The sequence below is a fragment of the Trypanosoma equiperdum genome (assembly GCF_001457755.1).
Source record: "Trypanosoma equiperdum strain OVI genome assembly, contig: ctg_351, whole genome shotgun sequence".
In the NCBI taxonomy this organism is placed as follows: domain Eukaryota; phylum Euglenozoa; class Kinetoplastea; order Trypanosomatida; family Trypanosomatidae; genus Trypanosoma; species Trypanosoma equiperdum.
Genome location: NW_027124256.1, coordinates 1 through 21868, shown reverse-complemented (window position 1 = coordinate 21868; position 21868 = coordinate 1). Strand labels below are relative to the sequence as shown.

General features: G+C 51.0%; 9 protein-coding genes and 2 pseudogenes across 11 annotated transcripts in view; all 11 read left to right on the top strand.

The window, feature by feature from the left end:
- Positions 1–461, top strand: part of TEOVI_000132800:pseudogene — a 529-nt pseudogene extending 68 nt beyond the window's left edge. The window contains exon 2 of the mRNA in view: positions 3–461. Within this exon, the coding sequence occupies positions 3–461 (459 nt within the window). The remainder of the gene's footprint in view (positions 1–2) is intronic.
- Positions 462–2119: 1658 nt separating this feature from the next.
- On the top strand, positions 2120–2806 carry TEOVI_000132700 (EF-hand domain pair, putative; the record flags this gene model as incomplete). The annotated part of the gene is made up of 1 exon (XM_067224565.1): positions 2120–2806. The coding sequence occupies one exon, from the start codon at positions 2120–2122 to the stop codon at positions 2804–2806; it is 687 nt and encodes a 228-aa protein (XP_067080666.1).
- Positions 2807–3218: 412 nt separating this feature from the next.
- On the top strand, positions 3219–7379 carry TEOVI_000132600 (uncharacterized protein; the record flags this gene model as incomplete). The annotated part of the gene is made up of 1 exon (XM_067224564.1): positions 3219–7379. One exon carries the CDS (start codon positions 3219–3221, stop codon positions 7377–7379), a length of 4161 nt encoding a protein of 1386 aa, XP_067080665.1.
- A 1378-nt stretch (positions 7380–8757) lies between these two features.
- TEOVI_000132500 (uncharacterized protein) lies at positions 8758–9219 on the top strand (the record flags this gene model as incomplete). Its single annotated transcript, XM_067224563.1, has 1 exon — positions 8758–9219. The coding sequence occupies one exon, from the start codon at positions 8758–8760 to the stop codon at positions 9217–9219; it is 462 nt and encodes a 153-aa protein (XP_067080664.1).
- Positions 9220–9885: 666 nt separating this feature from the next.
- Positions 9886–11919, top strand: TEOVI_000132400 (protein phosphatase 2A regulatory subunit, putative; the record flags this gene model as incomplete). Its single annotated transcript, XM_067224562.1, has 1 exon — positions 9886–11919. One exon carries the CDS (start codon positions 9886–9888, stop codon positions 11917–11919), a length of 2034 nt encoding a protein of 677 aa, XP_067080663.1.
- A 408-nt stretch (positions 11920–12327) lies between these two features.
- On the top strand, positions 12328–12768 carry TEOVI_000132300 (uncharacterized protein; the record flags this gene model as incomplete). The annotated part of the gene is made up of 1 exon (XM_067224561.1): positions 12328–12768. One exon carries the CDS (start codon positions 12328–12330, stop codon positions 12766–12768), a length of 441 nt encoding a protein of 146 aa, XP_067080662.1.
- A 340-nt stretch (positions 12769–13108) lies between these two features.
- TEOVI_000132200 (uncharacterized protein) lies at positions 13109–14281 on the top strand (the record flags this gene model as incomplete). The annotated part of the gene is made up of 1 exon (XM_067224560.1): positions 13109–14281. One exon carries the CDS (start codon positions 13109–13111, stop codon positions 14279–14281), a length of 1173 nt encoding a protein of 390 aa, XP_067080661.1.
- A 405-nt stretch (positions 14282–14686) lies between these two features.
- Positions 14687–15265, top strand: TEOVI_000132100 (60S ribosomal protein L6, putative; the record flags this gene model as incomplete). Its single annotated transcript, XM_067224559.1, has 1 exon — positions 14687–15265. The coding sequence occupies one exon, from the start codon at positions 14687–14689 to the stop codon at positions 15263–15265; it is 579 nt and encodes a 192-aa protein (XP_067080660.1).
- A 357-nt stretch (positions 15266–15622) lies between these two features.
- TEOVI_000132000 (WD domain, G-beta repeat, putative) lies at positions 15623–17140 on the top strand (the record flags this gene model as incomplete). Its single annotated transcript, XM_067224558.1, has 1 exon — positions 15623–17140. The coding sequence occupies one exon, from the start codon at positions 15623–15625 to the stop codon at positions 17138–17140; it is 1518 nt and encodes a 505-aa protein (XP_067080659.1).
- Positions 17141–17433: 293 nt separating this feature from the next.
- Positions 17434–18549, top strand: TEOVI_000131900:pseudogene (annotated as a pseudogene). The gene has a single exon. A coding segment is annotated over exon 1 (1116 nt).
- Positions 18550–18867: 318 nt separating this feature from the next.
- TEOVI_000131800 (uncharacterized protein) lies at positions 18868–21048 on the top strand (the record flags this gene model as incomplete). The annotated part of the gene is made up of 1 exon (XM_067224557.1): positions 18868–21048. The coding sequence occupies one exon, from the start codon at positions 18868–18870 to the stop codon at positions 21046–21048; it is 2181 nt and encodes a 726-aa protein (XP_067080658.1).
- Positions 21049–21868: the final 820 nt, after the last annotated feature.

The window sequence follows — 21868 nt, the reverse complement described above, 5'->3', positions numbered from 1 at the left end:
GGGGGGGGGTGGGTGGCGGTCAACAAACCTGGGAGGCTATTAGAGATTTGAACAAAGACACAAGGAATAATCTGAAACGTGAGAATGTGTCCGTCATAATCATTTGTCGCTCGGGGACGCCTACCCTTTTTATGTTATTTCTTTTTCTCTGTAGCTTTTGCTTTGGTGGAAACAAAAACGCTAACACAAGATTAAGTATAAATGTACTTTTTTATCAGCTTGTAGACGTCGAATATTTCCTTGTTTTTGCTGATTTCTGTTATGGGTGCCACTATGCATCAACAACTGAGAAGGAGAGGATGCTGGACATAGTGCTGGCGGAGGAGGGCAAATACGGCAGCGACGAAAGACAGCCATATTATCGTTGTTGGGCATTTTCATTCTCCCTTGAAGCGTGGATGAGATGGTTGACGTGGCGTGTGCCGACGGTTGAAGGGAAAGTACGCTTTGGCGCATCATAAGCGACCACAATTTGTAGGGCATGGGTCCACTTGCGTGGTGCCCCGATGAGCTTTTGCTTTATGCGTGTGAGTTTGGTGGTGCGCTTGTTGCTTGTAGATATAGCGTTTCTGTATCGGTCGAGTATTTGTGTTTGTGCGTGTAGGGGGTGTGGAGGGTGTCAGCTCCTGGCTGAAGCCAATGCTCTAAGCAACCGAACGCATGCGCACACGCATATACACACTCAGGGATCCCTTAAAAAAAAGGTATGCAGTCCGAAGGCATTGATATAGTAGACGGTGGACAGGGGGTTGGTAAACTGCAGTTCACAAAGAAAACAACGGGGAAAATGCTTTTTATCTTGCGTATGATTCTAGAACGTGTTATTTTTCAGCGGACAAGCTGACGTAGGATCTCGGGCAGCATGTTAACGCCCGCGGGTAAATGCAATGGACAAGCGAGGAAAGTGACGATTCAAGAATGCAAGGGGATTCTGCTTAATACCCAACGGTGTCCGCGCCGGAGACTACTTGTTTCTGACAGAGGTGCTGCTCCTTTCCTACTACAACACCAAACATCCTTAAACTCTTCAGGAAAATGCACTATTTTTGCGTGAGGCACTTATAGCCACTTTCATAGTACATCGGTGAATGAGTGACTACATATATCTTTCGATAGTGGTGGGAAGGATTTTCTAAGCCTGTTTTTTTATTTTCGGAACTTTCATAGTTTTTCTGTTCGATCGCGACCTTTCAAGCTGGGTCAAAAACTTTACGAGTTTTTTTTCTTTTTCGTAAGAGTGACCTGTTTTTAGCGAGGAGTAAAAACGGTCATTGCGATCGTGGTTTGTGTGATATAGGAAACCCAAGACCACTGCGATATTTTAGTCACCTTTGCCGCGTTAGCGCTTCGACGGTGTGGTGCATCACTGCCGTTGCGGCAGGTGTGAGGGTATGATTTTTTTACCTTTCAAACGATGTATGTGCGTCCTTGGTATTATGCCGCCCTTCCTACCATTTTGGTTTGGTTTCCCGTCCGTTACCGAGTAGGCGCCGGTGGTAAGTTAATGTGGTGGCAAGGAAAGACTACCCGTTACAAAAGTGTGAGTTGGTGAAGGGTAATAACACCCTGTTAAATCCATCGATGCACTCATTTCCATTAGGTGTGGTCTTTTAGAGGGGTAGGGAGAGCCTTTAAATGTTTTATTTGCTTATTTTTGTTCGTGCTCCGGCAACCAGTTTTCCGCATGTTCCTTCTGGAGGTGTTTACACGGGCCGGTAATCATGTAGCCTCTTGCGTCTGGAAAACATTTGCATGTTTGGGATTGGTTCCTGTTTTGTTTTGTTTTGTTTTGAGCTTCTTGGTCGTCCGCATTGTTGTTTGGGGTACCCGGGTGCTGTAAGTGGAGGAGTTTTGGTATTCCTTCCGTGTATGATGGGTTATATTTACCTGGGTTTTTGTGGGTGTACAGCAGTATCCCATGTCGGTGCACTGGGTATCACTGCGGTTATGCACGCCAGGGAAAGCCTTTTTCTTCTTCAGCTGGATATTTTCATAATGTGTTGCTGCGCATAAGGACTGAGCTTGGAGGAAACAAATGTTGGGTATCTGTGTATTGTGAACTTTTTTGTCTTCTGCTGTGTTCATACATCACCTGTGGTGTTCCATTAGGAGGGGTGTGATGTCCAAAAAGGAAGCAATATCGACACCTCGAAAAAGCAAGAAGGCTGAAGTTGTCATTGAGGGGTGTGTGACAATCGGGTCGAAGCAATTGCTACCGTCGGCCCTGGATGAATCAAGACGTGAACAACTTTCTAAGCAGTTTGACGATATCATCGAGGCCCATGTGGCCATAGATGGTGGGATTGCTGATCCGGTCGCTGCTAAGATAAAGGAGCTGCCTACGTTATCCGTTGGGTTCATCGCTCGAGCCATGGGGCTCAACCTGTCAAACGATCAGGTGCTTAGCTTGGTTGAGATGGTGGAGGAGAGAGACACTGTTTCCAGGGGTTGTGTGCCTGTGGGTCCATTGAAGGAGATAATTGTGGGAGCGCTCATGAGCGGCGTAATCACCCGTCAGGATTCTGTAGCACCAACAAGTAACCGGAAGAAGCGCCACAGTGTCTCGGAAAACCGTCCCCTGATGCACGTTTCGCGCGACAGCGAAGAGCTCATATATGCAGCTTTCCGAACTCTGGACGTCGGTAATCGTGGCTACATGGAAGCTGAGGAATTGCGCCACCTCTTTCGCAGCGGCTTGGAGCCATTCACTGATGAGGAAATGGAAAATATGATTGCGGCAGCCGCCGATCCACAGAATGGTCTTATCTTCTACGAGGATTTCGTCGACGTCCTAGCCAATGAATAGTTTTGTGCGTGTGCAATTCATCAACCACAATACCTGCCTCGCGTACATGTTTCTGAACGTATCAAGTGGCTGCCTTGCTATTTTTTTTTTGTTAGAGGAGTATCCTTTTGGTGCAACCAAGGGACCAAATAGGTTGCGGCACATGCCCTCGTAAACATTTTTTTTTCTGGTCGACTGTATGTCACGAGACCCATTTGCATCACAGGTTCACTGGGCTTTTTGTGTGCCCAGTTATCTTTTTTCACATTTAGTCTTTCCCTCCTCTATTTTGTGACCTAAATAAGAAGTTACTGATTATAGGGATCTGGTAAGGGAGAGCCGTGTGAGTGTTTTGCCGTACAAAACCACTCCGCACAGTATAGAAGCGGCAGCCGCCACTTGCCCATCGTACCGACAGGACGAACTCGGCAGGATGATGCGTCGTATGACTGCAACTGCCGTGGTTCCGCTCATACCGAGAGCGCAGAGTCGTGCCACAAGCTGTTTCACTGGGAATGGCGATAATCGGAACGGCAATAAGGCCGGAAGAAATGACGTTTCCAAGGGGCCGTACGGGGGACGACCGTATGATGATATCGTGTCCAGTGTTGATGTGGATGGGGAGCGGCTCCGAGGGTCAGCGAGTTGCACCTTGAAGAAGGCGCAAACTGGGCCGTCCAGGTCGAAGTATGTACTCTCAGATGCGCGAGGAGGGGTGCTACGCGAGTGTGGGACAAAAACTGAGGCTAGTAATGAACTGGGCCGCGAAAACCTAAGGGAAGAAAATAAGAAGGAGGAGCGGATGCTTTCGAAAATAAAGAAAAAGTGCGACGTCATCAGTCAGCCTAAGCGGAAAACCTTTATCCTTACGAGCAATTTTTCTAACCGATATGCCATAGAAAACGATAACAAGAACCATTCTGATAACGATGAAGATGTTACTCGCATTTACAGCTATAACGAGGTGGAGCAGGCGGGTAACAAGTGCCGTCCGAGGCAGGGGGATGCGACATTCTCCAAATCATCTCCTTCACCCACTGTGGGTGTAAACTCTGTCGTCAAGCGCGAGATGATGAGGGAAAGAAGAGGGAAGGAAAAACATTGTGGCGATTCGGCAGTGCTCTCCGATGCTGGCGCGGTTGCGGACCGGGGTCCCGGATGGGGGAATGCAACATCATCTGAGAACGACAAGATCACCGAGATGCAAAGGTACGAAGGATATGTTGGCAAGAGAAGCTCTGGTAGCATTGTAAAAGACGCTGATGAATCGCACTTAAAAGACAACGGCTACGAAGAGGACGATGATGAATTTGCGGCCAGCTCTGCAGTTTCTGTCGACAAGTTCAGAAGGGTAAAGAACCACCCCTTTTTCGATGACTTGCTGCGCCGCATCGAAAAAAATGCTGCACGGCAGCGGCAACAGATTAGGGCAGCGGGTCATTACAACTTAGATGCCGTTAATCTGTGCGTACGACCTCTATTACAGCTCACTGACTATCCGTTCACCCTCGCAGAGTTGCATCAAATGGCCCCGTTCATATATCCCAATCTTCTCAAGGGCTCTCTGTCGGATTTAAAGGCGTGTCGCCGCCTTCACCTGTTTCACTCAGCCGATACCGACGTTATCCTAGATTGGTCCGTGGAGGATTTTCTCCGCCGACGATATGAAAGTATTCACCTTTCGTGGGAACCTGTAAAGATAGTCATGATGAGATTTGGGTGGGACCATGAGATCATGTCAGACCGTGATTGTCTTCTTTATCTTTCCAAGTTTATGGAATACATCGAGCTTGCACAGCTAGAGCTAAGCGCAGGAGACGAAAAGCCTAGCGCCGTCGCTATCGAGGATCCTGTGCGGACGGCGGAGCAGCGCCCCATCCCCGTGTCACGACTTTTGGTGCGACGTAAACCGTCCGAAGAAACGGAGCCATCCGTAACTGAAGCGATTAGGCTTATGGGTACCCCCGCGCTTTGGAGCCCTTCAAGATCAAAGAAGGCGAGGACAGTCGACAAAGAAAGCGTTGAGGGCGTATTTGAGTGTATCCAACGAGAGGCTGCAGACGTTGACGGAGACGAGGGGTCACGACTACGCCACGGTGTGGAGGTGGTTGCACCCTTGCAACAGGCAAGGAACCCGTCGGGGCGCAGCATCAGGGATTTCTCACTTGGCAAAAGAAGAGCCACAATGATTAATGATGATGTCCCGAAAAGTTTTGGTATCGCGGGAGGGAAGCCATTTGATGGCGACAACCACATCTACACTCCGGAATCGTACGAGGCACTCAGCAATGCTTATCACAAAAAAAAAGTGGAGGCATCTTTGCTGCGTCGTCGCCTCCTTGCAACGAGCAGCATTGACTGCGCTAGTGAGTTGCAGGAGAAATTGTTTCAAGTGCAAAAAGATCTCTCTCGCCTGAAGGACCGCCTGGAAAAGATGCGGCAGTTGCGCCGAATGGAAGGGGGAGATGTTGAGCGTCACGCTTCTGTGGAGATTGAGGGTGATGATCATGGTGCAAACGCTCGCTGGATGGAAAGAAAGAACTGTCCGATCCCAAAGGTTGCAGCAGCCGGAGTGGGGGTGGGGGATGAAATCAGTGCCGGTGATGAACCTGTTTCGGTTTTTACCGGTGAGTTCGAAGCAAATCAACTAAACACAAGCCAGCAGAGGGGAAAAAACTGTAATGTCGCTGGAGATAACTTCGAGGAAGAGGGTTTCACAACGCTACCGGTGTGTGTGGCTGAAAAGGGTACCAAACGTGTGGTGCAAGCCAGATTGTCGGATGGGCGTGAAATCCAATCGTTATCTTCAGCGGCGATCCAACTGAAGCGAGAAATAGAATTAGCCCGTGAAAAGCACCGGCGGGAGGAGGAGAGTCTCATGAAAAAAATGGATGAGGCTTTGTCGACACTAGTCAAAATAGAGATGACCATGAAAAACCTTGCTGAGCGTGAAAAGGAGGAAGCATTGATGGAGGAGGAGCGATGCCGACTGGAAAAAGAGCGAAAGGATGAAGCAATCAAAAGGATGAGACGAGAAGAAGCTGAAGCGCGTGCTCGAGCCATGGAGCACGAACTTCTTCGTAAGCACGAAGAACGCTTGAAACTCCTAAACATGCGGCGCGAGAAGGCACAGCAAGCGCAGCGTGATGCAGAACTCGAACTGGAGCGTCAAAAAAAGGAAGAACAGGAGGCCTTGGAGGCTGAGGCCGAACTTCAGCGGAAACTGGATGAGGCTAAATCCATGATATGGAGTGACAAAGCAGCGGGCGAGATGCCCGTTAAGGACCAAGTCGTACATGCTGTTGAGAGGGAGTGTACCCCCGTTTTCTCCGGCGACGCAGACGGTGAGGGCTGCTGTCGTGTTGCATCAGAGGAGATGAAACATGAATCGGCGTCGCTATCTTCGGCAGAACAAGGATCACCGTCTGAATTATCCTGCACTCCTGAGCAGTACGACGGTTTACACCTGGCATCCAAGCGGTTGCGGAAGGAAATTGCCGAGCTTGAGCGTCAAATGGACGTTGAGGGAGATGAGGATGACATGACGCTTATGGCGGTTCTCGCGGTTTCGAGGGCCGAACTGGAGGAGTTAGATGAATTTATCCGCATGGTACAACTTAAGGAACCGTGGGCCACAGCGCGTGACAGAGCTCGAAGGGAAGAGGAGATGAAGGAGGCGAAAAGCAGGGGTGACTCGCCCTGCGATATACAGGAAAAAATAAGTGACATCCGCTTCCAGATTACCTTGATGGAGAAGCGGCTTCAGCATGCCACGGAGCGTCGGGTGATAACGAAACTCGAACAGGGAATCATCAATGGGAGACGAGAAATTAATCGTCTGCGGGTGGAACAGGACCGGCTGCGCCGTTCGGGGAGGCCGGCGGATGCTGGTGGCATTCAGGTTCCCCCCTTCGTAAGTGTTGCAGAAGCATTGGCTGAGGCCGAGGCCGAAGATATCGAAGCTTCCGCCGTTGCCGACGACGATCTCTATCGTGAGGCACTGGAGGCTCCCGTTGGGGCGCATGGATCTGATAATGTTGCTTCTGTTGGTGGAATGAACCGCCCGCAACCGGGTAATGTTTTGGACCCCCTTGTCGCCGCCGATCATGTTACGGACTCTGCTAATGACAACTCTGCTGAGTGTGCGGAAAGCACGCCACAAGAGGATGAGAGGGAGCTGCAGCAGCTAATGGTTCGGTTGAAGGCAGTGTTGGCAGATATCAAGCAACTGGAAGGACGCCTTGACGAGCAGGAAGATGGGGATGATGCCGAAGCCATCGCCAAATCTCTCATTCAGTTACAAGGGAAGTTGCAGCAGCTCCTCGAAATGCGCGAAACGCTTAGGAAGCGCACGGAACGGGTGTCTTCGAGAGGGAAATCAGATTTTCGGGGGCCTGCTTTTGACGAATCTGAGGAGGCGACTACGACGCCAACGCCAGCTGTTTTGACCCCGTTGTCCGGTCGGCCAATTTCAGGTTATGCATTATATAAAGACGTCGGAGCCGTGCGTTCAGGTTCAGAAGAGTTTAAGCAAAGCGGTGCCGCGGGAGGGAAGAAGCAACAGAGGGTGAAGTCAAGAAAGGTCCGCAACTAATATGATTGTGCCAGCCGAGGAAGAATGGTCTCCCTGTCACACGAGGGTCAATGTTACATAATAGTGACCAAAAGGTAGATCCTCCGTTGGGTTCGCGCACGCCTGCGCCCGTATTACGGCCACTGTGTGTGTGTGCACTGCCAACGCTAAGAGAGAATTGAGGACACAAGTAACGTTAACGTTAGAGGCAGGGCAGGTGCGTGTAGGTATAAGGTCCAAATAGTTGCAGGTGACAACGTGCGTGCTTTGGTAAGTATACTGCCTTCTTTCCCCCTCACTTTGTTTCTTTCTCCAGCACTGCTTTGAGAGGGGGGGGGCGAGGGCACGTGGGATCTGCTGGCCACGACAGTGGGGCCAGTGATGAAGTTGGAGATGGAGGCAAAATTTGAGTGATTTTACCTAGTGGGCGTTGAGCATAGACAAATGAGCAGTTAAATGCTGTCGTTAATTTCATACTGCTTAGAATAGAACAATTGTATTGGCACCCCCCTCTAATGTGAACAATCGCGGCGTTGTGGAAGTGACGACGTATGGGAGTCGTGCCTATCCCCAAGGCAGCTTTCCCCCGCTCCTTTGCTCAACTGGGGGTCACAAGCACTGTCGGTGCTGTTTGAGGGTAGCAATTCTCCGTTTACTTGAGCATTTTTTCCCCTCTCCGCTGTGCACGGGTAAATAGGGGATGGGAGGTGGTGTAAAAGAAAAGAAAGTGCGTGCGTCCCGATGCATCTACAATGAACACGGAGGTATAGGAGGCAGTGACTGTGTTTTGGAAGGTACAGTAACAAAGAGCCAAAACATAAGCAATCAATTGAAAAAGGATGCGTTGCCCTGGGGGAAAAGGGTCGTGTGTCGGTTCGTCATAGAGTACACACTTTATCCTTCTTTTTATCGTTATCTTCTGTAGTGCAATCGTAGGGTGTGAGGTTGGAAGGGAGGAGGGATGAAAGCTAGGTAAAGTTCCCGGAACTACCGACGTGTGAGCACAGAGAGAGCGTTCTACGAGACATGGAACGAGCTGAAAGCACGATAAGTTTTGTTTGAGATTTTGTTAGTGCTCGCTAACGCTTCCGAACCGCGAGTAGTGTGGGTTCATCACGTTTGCCTGAGCTTTCCCCGTTCTCAGGGCTGTGGAGGGGCATCTTCCGTGTCGTTTACATTTTTTTCTTTCGTGAGTGCGTGTGTCTGCACTTTTTTTTAACCGACTTCTGCTCCGTTTACTCCATTCGTGAAAAAGTCCTTGCCTGGTGCTCCGGGGCGTTTTCCCCTCGTATATCACCTTCCGGCCTCGAATTGGCTACCGGTGGTGCACGCTGAAGGATTTGTCGTTATTGCCGATCCATGCCCTTTTTTTTTCGTGAGGTCAAAAAAATAGTACGTTATGTTTCGAGTGACTGGCTTGCAACTTAAGAACCCTGTGGTGTTCAAGCAGGGCCAGGGCATGTTTTCCCATCAGCTCAAGCGGCTGCTGCAGAAGAAGTCGATACACCGTTACAATTGGGATCCTTTACCGATGTACGATCCTCGCAAGCTCGTGCATGCTAGTCGTCATATGGATGTTGAAACGTGGCGCGAGGTACCCGACCCACATTGGGATGAACGGTCTTATTTGGTACCGGATCAGATGTTTTACAACATTCCCGTGCCTCCAGAGTATAAAGATGCGTATTGGTGGAGGGAGCTGCAGGCGCGGCGCGTGCAGTGCCCAGTGGAGTGGGTGAGTCATCGCATGTACAACAAAGGGGACAGACAACGATACGACTTCCAGGATTTGGCGTTCCGCAAGAAGTTCGAGTTTTCATATGAAGAGGTAGTGAAGAACGCAAAGGATATGCGAAGTTAGTGCTGAGCAATTGGTGTGTACTAGTTCACTTCGCGCCGGTCCGGCGAGTCTCTCCCTTTACTTTTGCTTGCCGTCGCAAAGGATGGGGAGGGATGGTGGTGGTGCGGTGTAGGAGTGGTAAACGTTCTTTTGTTACGTATCGCTGCGAGTGCACGTGCCTTTGCTTACGTGATACTATTGGGTCTCTTTTGTTTTGTTGTGCTGAGTGTTTTCGATCTGTTGGCGTCCTCTGTGTGTGCATTTTACTCCCCATATTGTCTGTGCCTGCTCACCTTCACATGTTAATGTGCGTGTTTGAGTGTAATATTCTTACCTGACAATGTTATCGCGCTGTTGTGCACATAACCAGTGACCTCATACGAAAAACAAATCCTCTTACTGGCGCTCTTCCACCATGCCTTTGCTTCTCCCTCGCACCTCATCGTCTCTCAGAGCCACTTCCACTACGATATCACCCCACGTCGTTGTTCTGATCCGGCAACCGGTGCAGGAGGACGGTAGAAGGGGAACAGGGAGAAAAGGGGCCAGAAACGAGGCAGAAGTGGGTGCGGGGTGTTCTGCTCTAGAGGAGGTGCTGTATATTACGTCTAATAGGTTGAAGCACAGAGTTGTTCCGCAGGTGGGGGGAAAAAACGGCGTTGGCAACAGGACGGGACAGAGTACACTATGTCCTCCAAATTAGGGACCGCTTCGGAAAGTACTGGGCGTGGTGGAAGCACTCAAAGATCCTCTGGAACTGCTGTGCCGGGGTGCTTCTCGCCCCGGCCAACTCACTCACGGAACTTGAGCACGGAAAGCAGCACGTTCCTTAGGGAGACACCATCAAAGGGTGTGGCCGAAACTCCCACTGGCAAGCAGCAAGTTTCCTCAGTTTCGAAAGAAGCTGGTGAGAAGTTCAGAAGCACGCGGTCCAAATCACAGACGCTTGATTCCTCCCCCCCATCGCACACACGAGTCTCCTCCACAGGTGGGCTTTCCCCCAGTCGGGGGTCGTCCTCTGCGATGTCCAGGGGCAAGGCAGTACGGCGTAGGGAGCGCGCGCTGCGCCATTCCTCTCCTCTAGAAACGTTGCTCGAGCACCAGCGTTTTAGGTGCTCTTCCTCTGTGAAGGCACTCGAAGGTGCCAGCGCTTCCTCACCCGATGAAAAGACGCGGGGAGCGGCAACATCTTCACGGGGTTCGTTGGCCGGCTCTCAGATGGGACGCGGAAGGTTTACACTGCTTGAGTCGTATGCGTCCGGGAAACCGTGGTCTGTGGTTGCCGAGCCACATGGAGACATATGTAGGAATTCGTCACGGAACGTATCGTCTCTCGCGGTGAGTAGTTCGGGGGAGCATGTGGCTTTCGGTGACCGTTCTGGCCGAGTTTTCGTCATGCAGCAAAGGCGACTGGACGAGGAAAGCGGTGACGTGGAAGGTGGGAGGGAGGACCCCGCAGGTGCCTCTACTACTTCTCGTGCCCACCGTCCTTACGAATTTGCCGTGGGTCGTCAAGCCTATACTTCAATTATTGACCCCCTGAACAATGTTGAGGTGACACCCAACATTCAAGCCGTATGCTTTCTACCCCAGATAGGAGCTTCGACGTATCTGCTCACTGCAAACGAAAAACTCCCAAAGTTGTATAAGATCGTGAGGGTACGGGAGTCGCCCTCCTCCTTTTCAGCGGTGGACTGCTTAGGAGGCAACCAAACTTCATCTCTAACGTTGAACCCTCCCCATGGAACTATGGTAAATGCAATGAAGCAGGTCACTCGATACGCATTGAACCACGAGTACAACATCAATTCACTGTGTCCACAAGCGGATGGGACACAGTTCTTCTCTGCCGATGATTTAACTGTCAAGTTGTGGTGCGTAGAGTATCCTGAAGCCTCAATTGAGACGTACAGCGTTAAGCCCCCTTGTGATGAAGAGGCACAAGAAATGATTTGTTCCGTTCAAAGCTTTCCCCACGAACCATTTTTGCTATTTGTGGTAAGTATATCTGGTACAGTTCGTGTTGTGGACACAAGGCAAACAATCAAGTTGCTTCACCGATCTCCGCTCACTTTCAGAAGCACCTTGCGTGAAAATGACATGACGTACAACAGCATGCTTTTGGATTGCACACTCAGCCCATGTGGGCGTTATGTGGCCGGGCGCGATACCACGGGCGTTTGCCTTTGGGACGTCAGGCGTCCTGGAGCATCTGCGGGCGGCTTCCAAGGAGGTTTGGTGTCGTCAAAATTAGCACACAGTGAGGAGCACGACGTGGTGCAGCGGTGGGAGGTTCATCCGCATCTGCGGCGCGAACTTGACCAGTTCTTCCAGAGCAGTGCTGTTGAGCGGTTCCACCTCCGTTTTTTGAATTGTCGCGAGATATGCACCGGAGGGTTCGCTAACACACTTCATCTCATTGACATCTTAGACAGTGATGGCGCAGTCATTGACAAAACTTTCACCGCGCAGCGGTACGGAAATGTAAAGTCGCTTAGGCTTCCCAAATTGCAAGACTCAAGTGATAGAGGACGTGGCTCGTTGCAGGTGTCTTCAGCCAACTCGGTATCACTCCCGACAGCTGGTGAGGGAGAAGGGTTATTCAGCACCGCTGTGACACATCTATCGTCCCCTCTTACTTCCCACAATGGTGACTGCTCGATACTGGCATCTTGTGGTTCAGCTCTATTTCAGATTGGCTATCCCAGCCTCCGCCTGTAACCTACGTTCGCGGTAGTTGTTTCCTGTCTCTGACCACGGATGTCACAGAACCACGCCGTCTTTTTTTCGTTTGCTTAGTATTTTGTTGCTTCCTTTTTGATCTGTTTGGCGCCCTTTGGGGGAACGACACCGACAACATCGGTTCCTTTATGGCTTTCCTCTTTTTCCCTTTCTTTTGCTTTGAACGGCTGAGCGCGCATCATTTACCGTGCTTGGTTTTACTTGCAATTCTGTATAATACAGGCGACCGCAGTATAGAGTTTATCGTTAGGTCTTTCGCAGGAACTTGTTGCAACTGCGTGTTTATTGTTTATCGGCTTGTGTCCCCTGAAGTTTGATTATCCTGTTAACAGCACGTGTGTGTGTGTGTGTGCGTGTGACTAGTTTGTTAGGCAGGAGTCGGGGCGAATGTTTCGTCCCACCACCGCCATCGCTGACAGCTTCAAAGAACACTACCACCGCGTGCACCTTCCGAGGCGCTTGGCATTGCAGCGTTACGCACGACAACAGAGCCTCCGAAATGCTGCAAAGGGGAATGTAAAAGCGGAAGAGGTACCTTACAAGTACAACCGCTGGTGGGTTAATGAGGAGCACGAGTTTGTACACCAGTACGCGTTCGTAGAGGACCCTGAGGTGACGAAGGCAAAACGGGAGACGCTGCCCCCTGTGACAAGGGAGAACATCTGGAAGGAACCACAGCAAACTTTCTTCTTGCCATTCGCGCCGTATGTCCGTGTAGTTGACTACCCGAAAGATCCCGATGCAAAGTTCTTAAAGCCAGTTAACATTCCCCGCTGGAAGGATTATATGCAAAGGACCAAACCAGTGATACCGCGGACGTGGTACTAGTGAGAACTTTGGTTCTGCTGTCGTTTTTTTTTTTTTGCGTCGTTGTGTTGCTGTGTGGTTGCGGTCTGCATGTGTTGCTCAACTTACTGCCTTCGTACGCACTTATCCAAGTGCCTCTTTGCCCTGTGTCGAGCACCCAAGAGGAGAGAGGTTCAGTCTTTTCTCTGAATTGTGTTGTTTACTGGGAACGACGCTGGTAGAACTGGGTGTTGGATGGATGAGGCAACCCCGACTGTGTGCACACCTTTGCATTTGTGCATGCGTTACACCCTTCTTTCGATCTGTAATTAATCTTCCCACCGTGCCTTGTTTTGGCTCTCAGTGGTGCATAGAATCAGTAATGGATTTGTCCGGCCTAGTGCCCACCAGTAAAGAACTGACGGAGGGGCAAAGGGAACACATCAGGGACCTACAATATGAGATTGACGAGATATGGAATCGCCGTGGTGACTACAAAATTGATTCCTCTGCGTGGGAGCAGATGCCATTATTCATGGAGAATATTACAGAAGAGGATTTACAGCGTAACGCAGATTGCGCCGCTCTGGCCAGCATCGCGTATGATGACGTCCCACCCGAGGAGGTCGCCGAGAGTAGGAAACAACACGGCAACAGAGCAATTCAGTTGGCTCTCGACCCGAAGCAAGTGAACAAGGAGAATCTCGCTCGCGCCGCTGTTCACTGCTACACAGAAGGATTAGCTGCCAAGTGTAAAGACCCCGTTCTGAATTCGCAGCTGTATGCGAACAGGAGTTTGGCACAATACATAATCCATAACTATGGGCATGGCTTGGAGGATGCTCAGCGTGCCATCATTCTGGATCCAGATTATTACAAGGCATACTATCGTGCCGCTCGATGCGCGGAGCGCATCGGGAAATACGATCTCGCACTGGACCTCCTTGCCAAAGGTCGTCGAACGAACCCCGCACCGGTTGGGCGCGCGTTGGAAGACTTCGTTGACATCGAGCGTGTTTGTCGTGAGGGAAAGGAGAGGGCTGAGTCCAAAAAGAAGAAAGAAAACCTCAGCACGCGTGTGAAAGCGGCGCAGACCTCGAGCACACTTCGCTGTGTTACTTCCAGTGGTGTTCGCTGTTCGCCCAGAGCCGAGGTATCAAGTGAACAGATGGGGGTGTACGGGCACCACGAGCCCTACTTCGATTCTGAGGGTCTGTTACATGTGCCCATACTTTTCATGTATGATGAGTATCAACAGACCGACTTTATGCAAGATGTGAGTTGTGATGTGTGTGTAGGGGAGCTGCTGGACGAGTTGATGCCCTTTCCATGGGACGACAGGGGACGTTACCAGCGCATTGACGATATTCTCGTCGTTTACAAAATTGATGGTGGTGTAAAGGACCCTAAGTATTACGAAGTGGACCTTTCGCTGCCGCTTATGGAAGTGTTCCGCTCGGAATCATATCAAATGCCTGCGCTTTTGCCTGTGCTGCACATTATTTGCAAACACTCCGATATGTTGACGGAGTGGGATGTTCAGATGTTAAGGTAGGTGTGGCGGTGGTGGAGTCGTGTTGTGCGAATACACTGCGTTCACGTTTGTGTCCTTTAACTTTCACCCTAAAAAATTGTTTTGGAACTTCATTCGAGTGTGGGTGGGCCACGGTGGAGAGGGAAGAACGCAAAGGAGAACAACGGCTGTGTGTAGATGATATTGTCCCAGCCTTTCCTGCTCGCGTATACGATCTAATAACGCCCATACTTTCGTGTAAATGTGAGTGGTTATATTTTCACTTTTCCATTTTTTCCTATGTTCTTGTGAGGCAATGATTTTGTTCTTTACTGGTTCTTCTTTGTGGCATGACTTATTCTTCTTTCCTTCCAACCTCATTCCTACCGTTGCGTTTAATTTATGCCTCTCACGTGAAAGATCTAAAGCTCTTCACGTATCACTAAAATGCCCGCTGCCACAAAGAAGGCTGTCGAGAAGAAGGCGAAGAAGGTGAGCCGCAAGAGCCCCGAATACTCGACGGTGCGCAAGAGTTGCAAGCCCGGGACCATTGCCATCATTCTTGCTGGTCGTTTCCGTGGCCGCCGTGCTGTCATTCTGAAGCAGCTGCCCAAGAATGGGCCACTGGTGATCTCTGGGCCGATGAAGTACAGCGGTGTTCCTATTCGTCGCATTGACTCGCGCTACATTATTGCGACGTCGACGAGGGTGGACCTCACGGGTGTCGACACGAGCGCCATCACCCCTGAAATCTTCAAGCGTGAGAAGAAGGAGAAGCGGGTGAAGTCTGAGGGCGAGTTCATGGGTGACAAGGACAAGAAGAAGGCGGAGAGCAAGGCGAAGAAGACTTCCAAGGCCGCACCGAAGGGAACCGTCAGCGATGAGCGTGCCCAGCTGCAGAATGCGATCGACACTGCGCTTATTCAGGCGATCAAGAAGGATCCACTGGGTAAGGAGATGGCCGGGTACTTGCACTCCGTCTTCACTATCAAGCCGGGTGATGCTCCGCACCGCCTGAAGTGGTAATGTGATGGGGAGTTGAGCTTTTCGATCAGCACTACGGTGCACTCATTTTTGTTTTTGTTTAATTTTTTTTTAAAAAAACTGTACTCTTAAACAAGGGGAAAGAATTGTGGTAAAAGCTGTGTGTGCCCCAGGTTCTTTCGTGTGGCACGTTACTCTTTTGGGTGCACCTTGACACGTTCAAAATTTGTACCTGTGCCGAAAGGTAGCTTATACTTCTGTCTTCTCTTCCCTTACCATCTTTTTTTTCCCGTTCGCTTTCGTTACACCCTGCGATGGCAACGGGAGGAGGTACATAGACTCCCCCAACGGCGCTGCGGTTTTTTTGGTAGTATTTGCGGTGTGTTTTGCGCATGAGCCATGAGTGACAGTGACACTGATTCGTACGACCCGTCAGAGAACGCTGTTGTGGAAACCATCTGTGTCCCCGAGGCTCCGCGGCGGGGATGTGCTTCTGCCGCTATTGAAGCTTCGCGTTCTTCCCATGTTGTTGGTCAGACGGCATTCCCTTCGTTGTCAGTGTCAGCTGATGCAGCGTCAGGCGCGACCGGTTCTAAGATAGGTGCAATCTCTCCTCTGGATGAAACTTTTCTGCTTCGTGGTATTGGTGGACGTGTACGCTCCGTGTGCATTAATCCCATGGGGTCTATTTTGTGCGCTGGTGGTGAGTGCGGCTCTCTCTGTTTTTGGGATTTTGCTTCTCCCTTGAAGAGTCGCTCGGTGAACCCCACGCGCATTCTCACCCCCTTTCCCAACAGGATTTCAGGATTTCAAGCTGTCATTTCTGTGCACTCAGCGTGTGATGGGTCATATTTTGTTGCCTGTCAGGACGGAGATTCCCCTGTTCTCGTTGCCGCCAATGGAAAGCAGTTGGGATACTGCTCCATGGGTGAACGGGGTATGGTGGATGTTGTCAAATGCAAGGGTCATCGGGGCCCTGTTACGTCCTCCGCACCATCTCCAACGCTGGCCTCACGTTTTTTCACTGGTTCGCAGGACAGCACTGCCCGTGTGTGGGACGCTGCTTCGTTTGAGACTAATTCCGTGTACGCTGTGAAGCACGGGTCTGGCCAGCTCCTGGAGAATGTCGTTGTGGAGAGCGTCCTACCTCTTCTCAGTGTTGGCAGTGACAAAACATGTGTGTTTGCCTCCGGTGGGGAGGACGGACTTGTACAATTATGGGATTCACGACTGAAGTACCGACCTGGCGGTGTATTTAGCGTACTCGACATGTATGGCAGCGGAGGTTTGAGCAGCTCGTCGTGTGGATCTTCACATGGAAGGCGAACAGCGCATGATACGTTCAGTGAAGAAAGGCACGTTGGTGGTATGGCAGAACCTGACCCCACGTACCCCACATTATGTGTGCGCTGTGGGCCACTGGTGCGCATTGTGGACTTGCGCAATCCGGCCAAGAGTGGCACTGTAGTGGACGTGTGCCCGCCCCTTACCGGCCTGCCCTCTTCTACAGATACAGGACCGCTGGTGACGTGCACGAGTGAGTCCTTCTCTAAGGGGAAGCCGTCGTTCATCGCGTGCACGAGCCGTAGTGGTTACCAACATATAGCCGGAGGCCATATTGTGCAGTTCACCTGCACAAGCGGGAACTATGAGCCGTCCATGGTCTGGCGTCCGGCCTCTGCGGATGCTGACGTAGTGGCCGTAGCTGTCGATGCCACACAGCAGCAGCTGTTTGCAGGAACACAAAATGGCACCGTTGTTGCGAGAATCAAGTGTACGGGGACGGATGTTGCCGTCGCTGGACCGAACGTACAGACGTGGTTTGGGTCGCGACCAATGTCGGAGCCCGGTATGGTGCGGCAGAAACGTGGGAGGGCTGAGGGCAATTGTGACGACGGAGATGAGCTGAGATTGTAGAGTTTTGGATTGTTGGTGAAAGTGTCACTCCAGTTGGGATGTCTGTTGGTTTGCTGTCACTTCGCCTCTTTAATCTTCGTTGCTCTGGCGCCGACGGTGAATCGGTCGTGATTCGTAATCTCCCACTTCTCACTTGGGATTGCGTGTTTGGTGTAAAGTTATCTCTCCAATTCTTCTTTTTTACTGCTTACAGTTGCGACATTTTTTCCTTGTAGAACCAGCGGGTTCTTCCTGTTCGTAGATTTTCCCCTCGGGGACTTTTCTTTCTACCCGCTTGCTTCCGTTTCTTGGAGATGTTGCAGGGGGAAATGGCTTGCCACAGCAAGACCAACAACGTGAGAGGCAGCGATGATTCTAGTGGCACCAACAAGTTGGACACTAGTCGTTCCCCTGAGGTGGATTTTGGCCCACCGCCGAAGTATGACGATATATTTCAGTTTATCGCTGAGCATGCTGGGCGGCTTCCACGAAATGCTTACACAGGTACATCCCCGTACGAATACACTGGATGTGACTATGCTCTCGTTCTATACGCCATAATGCCCAGCAAATGCATTGACCTTTCCCGTCTCTGCTGGTCCACAGCACCACTTTCTTCCCAGTTGGAGGGGAACCTTGTTGCTTTTTGTGAGGGTGCTCTTGGCTTGCAGCTGAGTGACGCTCCGGTCAGTTCTCTAACGCCACACAGTTTACGTACGTCTCCGTCTTGCATCATGCACCACATGAAGGTACAGCACTGGCTCTATAACTTATCACTGAGGTTCCCCCCTGACGAAGGCTTTGACGCGGCGACAATTCGCATGAAATATCGCCATGCGCAACTTGGTGAGCCACATCTAACGGCAAAGCAGTCAATGATTCCTGCGACTGCGTCATCTTCGCCCCTTCCCACTCCTGAGATGCACCTACTGCGGCCAAATGTGTCGGGGCAGCGGAACCCTCCTTATGCACACTGCCAGTCTTTATGGGAGTCGCCGTTACTCGAGGTTGAGGGTTTCGCGTCCACCCGTGGGGAGGTAGCGGCGCTGGCAGCTTCTTGTGTAGAAGATATTAAGTCTCAGGAGAGACCACCAAAAGGTTATGAAAGGCGCTGGAGGTCAGGCGTTCCGGATGCCGGAGGCCCCGTAGGTGCGGGAGGCAGAGCGAGAAACGTACGGCAAGAACACGGGAAGGTCACTTCTATGACCGTTAACTCTGTGACATCTGGCGCTGCGAAAGGTGCACCACCCAATAACTTGGCGGAGCAGTGGTGCGAGTCGGAGTCACGCCGGTTACATCTGAAGGATACTCTGCTGCGCGCTCGACGTGAGGCCCACAGCACGCTTTTTGGCGACGGGGTGATCAATTTTGATAGTGTTCTTTCAATATTACAGGGAGGAATTCCTGCGTTTTCGAACGCGGCGCAGTGACTCCATTCGGTAATAATGAGCAATGCTTCGCCGGATTATTAGAAAGGGGGCGCGGGTTTTGTTTTCGGAACGTACCTGTGTTCTCGCCAAGTCACATACTGCATGGGTTACGCACACAAATCTATTCTTTACCCTATCAGGAACCAGATACCCCTTTGTATTTGGTCATTGTCACGGAACATGCACTACGTGCTTGTGGGCACCGGAATCACCCTCGATGATACCTTGCTTGCATGCAAGCAATATACCTATACTCCATTTTTGCCGTTAATATTACCACGAATTTCTAATTAACAGTTTAACTGTAGCAAATGGAATATGCGAGGCCGATTCTTGTCATCGACTTTTCGGCTGGGATTATATCGAACGAAGCAGCATGTGCGTGCCGGTTCGAAGGGTCAAGAAGATCAGTTCTCCTCTCGCGCATCACATATCATAAGCAGACGCGTTCGTGCTGTGGACTGGCTTTATATGGATCCTGTTGAAAAGTGGACAATACTCGTCGACCTTGGAAGGAGGGCTCCGACGTTGCTTGAGGACGCCCTCTCTGGAGCCCCTCCAGGAGGGGAGCAAGGTGTCAAGGCAGAGATGAATCTATTAGGAAGGTTGCTGTGTTATTGCCCTTGTGTTTCCAGGAATGGAAAGCGTGCGGCTGCAGCTGTGAGTGAGGAGCACCTTTGTGGTGTGTCTTCGCAGAAGCACAGAGGTTTGATTGATGGGCTACCTTACTGCGTCCGCCTGCAACTGTGTTTGTCGTTTCTTATGTGGGTACGATCACTCCGAGACGTACAGAACACACTTGCACACCTACGAATGCCATTTGCCACCACGCGTCGCTTTAAACGTGGAGTTGTTGCCGATGTTTTCCCAACTTGTCTATCGGAGATGTGCGTTGATCCCTTTACTACTGTAAGTCTGATGATGGACGAGTCCCTCAACAGCACCGCCGAGCAGGTGCCCGCCCCTCATGCGTGGCGACCTGACGGTTACTACGAGGACGAGGAGGAACGGAGAGCTTGGAGCTTCGCATCGAGATTAGGAAAGAGGAGGTCCTCCTGTATTCCTAGCGGTGGTGGTACGGCCGACAGTGGTGTTGCTAGTGGTCAGTCACGTCGCCGGCGTTCGTGTGTGGGTCTCACCGGTCGGGATATGGTAATGCTTCGCGAAATACAGGGAATGCGTCCAGTTCCCAGTGATGATGATGTGCTGGCAGGCCGATCGGGTCTACATGTTGGCCGGCTGCGGTTGCAGGCCCCTCCTACAAACCTGGGACAGTCGTACACAAATGGCCTGTCGGCTTCATCATATGCGCTAAGCGACGCTCAGCGAGGTGCACTCCCTTCCCCGCTTGCGGTTGACAATGAGGAGGATGAAGTTTACCATCATAACATTCATCGTGGTGAGGGATGTCCACTAGACGAAAGTGGTCAGTTGGAGTGCACGCCTGTTCACATACCCGTTTCGCTTGCTGCGGACAGAGTCGTCGTCACGCGTCACTGTGCTATGGCACACGCTGCTATATTGACATCACTTTTTGTCGAGGGACGAACCGTACAGTTTACCACAAACCATCCACTACTGCTAGATTACGTGTCTTTCCTTTTTGCTGAGCTTGTTGAGGCTGGGTGGGTAAGTGCGGCGATATGTGAGGAAAGCCTGCGTCCATATGTGCCTCTGTGGGCGGTAGCGGAGAGCGTGCTGGTATTGGTCCCACCGAAGGATACCGAGGTATGTCGTACCCATGACGTCCGGGGCACGGCGGACATGATCGTTCAGTGCGCCCCATGCTCCGTTCTTACCGAGGATGTAGGACAAATCTCTGGGAGCCGCTTTTACCGAGATTTGAGAGAAGAGGTACAGAGGCTACAAGCCACTTTAATTTCTCGAGGAAATGATGCGAGTTGGCGGGTGTCGTGGGTTCCGGTTTCGAAATCAACATCACTTTATGCAACTCCTCAGAAAGTCGATTGCGGTGATGCGGGGGAGTTCCAGACTTCAGTGAACGAGGTACTCCGCCACTGTCACACAGTCACGTTTCTTTACACACCGCGCAACTGTAGGTTTACCCCTCGTGAGATGGAGGGCTGGTGGTGGAACGGCCTCCCCAGAAGCGTGCTTGTGGTGGGTGTGAACAGTCACCCCTTGGACATTGTTTACTTCTTTCCACAGGCACCATTTTTACATAAGAAGGTTGGTAACGCGTTCCGGTACCGTGCCGTACGGCGTGTGCTTTTAAGAAAGAACGTACACGGCGGGAGGGAGGGCATTGTGCGCAACTGGCTATACCGCAGTCTTTGGTGTCGTGGGTTGGCACGCACGGGCCTTCAGGGACAATTGGCCGTGAAGGACAAGATGCGTGTATTGCCCGGCGGGGATGTTACCAAAGGTGGTGAGCATGCTGTAGACGCTCTGAAGTGGGAGCGTACGGTTGATTACCTAGCCAACCCTGGAAAGATGACGTGGATGGCTCTCGTGGCTGCGAAGCTGCTTCATATTTAACGCTACATGTGCTTTGCCAAAGGAAGGGAGGGAGTAACTGCTCTCAGACCTCCATTTTCCCCTTGTTCTTTTTTTTTTTCCGTGTGTACGTTATCTGTGGTCCTTGGAGTCTAGTACTATTCCATATTGTGTCTGTGTAAGTGTGTAGTGGGGTATCGTACACGTTATATTCTATATATCGCCCTTCATAACATTTTTAGGCACTTATTGTATATATTGCATTGTGTTTGTACGGTGCCGCTTTCTGCATTTCACTTACTGGCAGTTACACTGGCCAGCTTTGCGCTGAAGGCACCCCGACTCACCAGACATTCAATCCACAAGTCTCCGTCGGGCCTGCCAATTCTGCGGTACCTTCTGAACCTCTGCTGTGTTAACTTAAGCGTGGTGGCGGTCAAATCTACTTATCCCTTTACATCGGTTGGGCAAACATCGCGTTCACAGAAAGAATGAAAGTTTCTACTGGTAAGTGTGGTGTCATCAGCAGGGCCCTGCTCAGTGGAAGCGGTGTAAGGTCCCCACCGAAAGGAAGCTCGTAGATGTGCATGGAGACCCCTGGCGGCACCGAGAAAAAAAATGTACTTTCTATGCCGAGCGCGTGCTTTGCCGAGCGTCCGTTTTTTAAAGATTTGAACACGGCAGGCACCGCTTCAACTCTATCAAGTTAACGTGGAGTAGGTATTCTTTCGGCAACCGTACGCTTCAGCGTGTCCCCTTTAAGAACAGACTGCATATACGGCGTTGTCGGTTGGGCCAGTGGCAAATTTTATCCCTGCAGCCCTATCTCGCAACTCCTAGAACCCCTTTTTGTTACATTGCA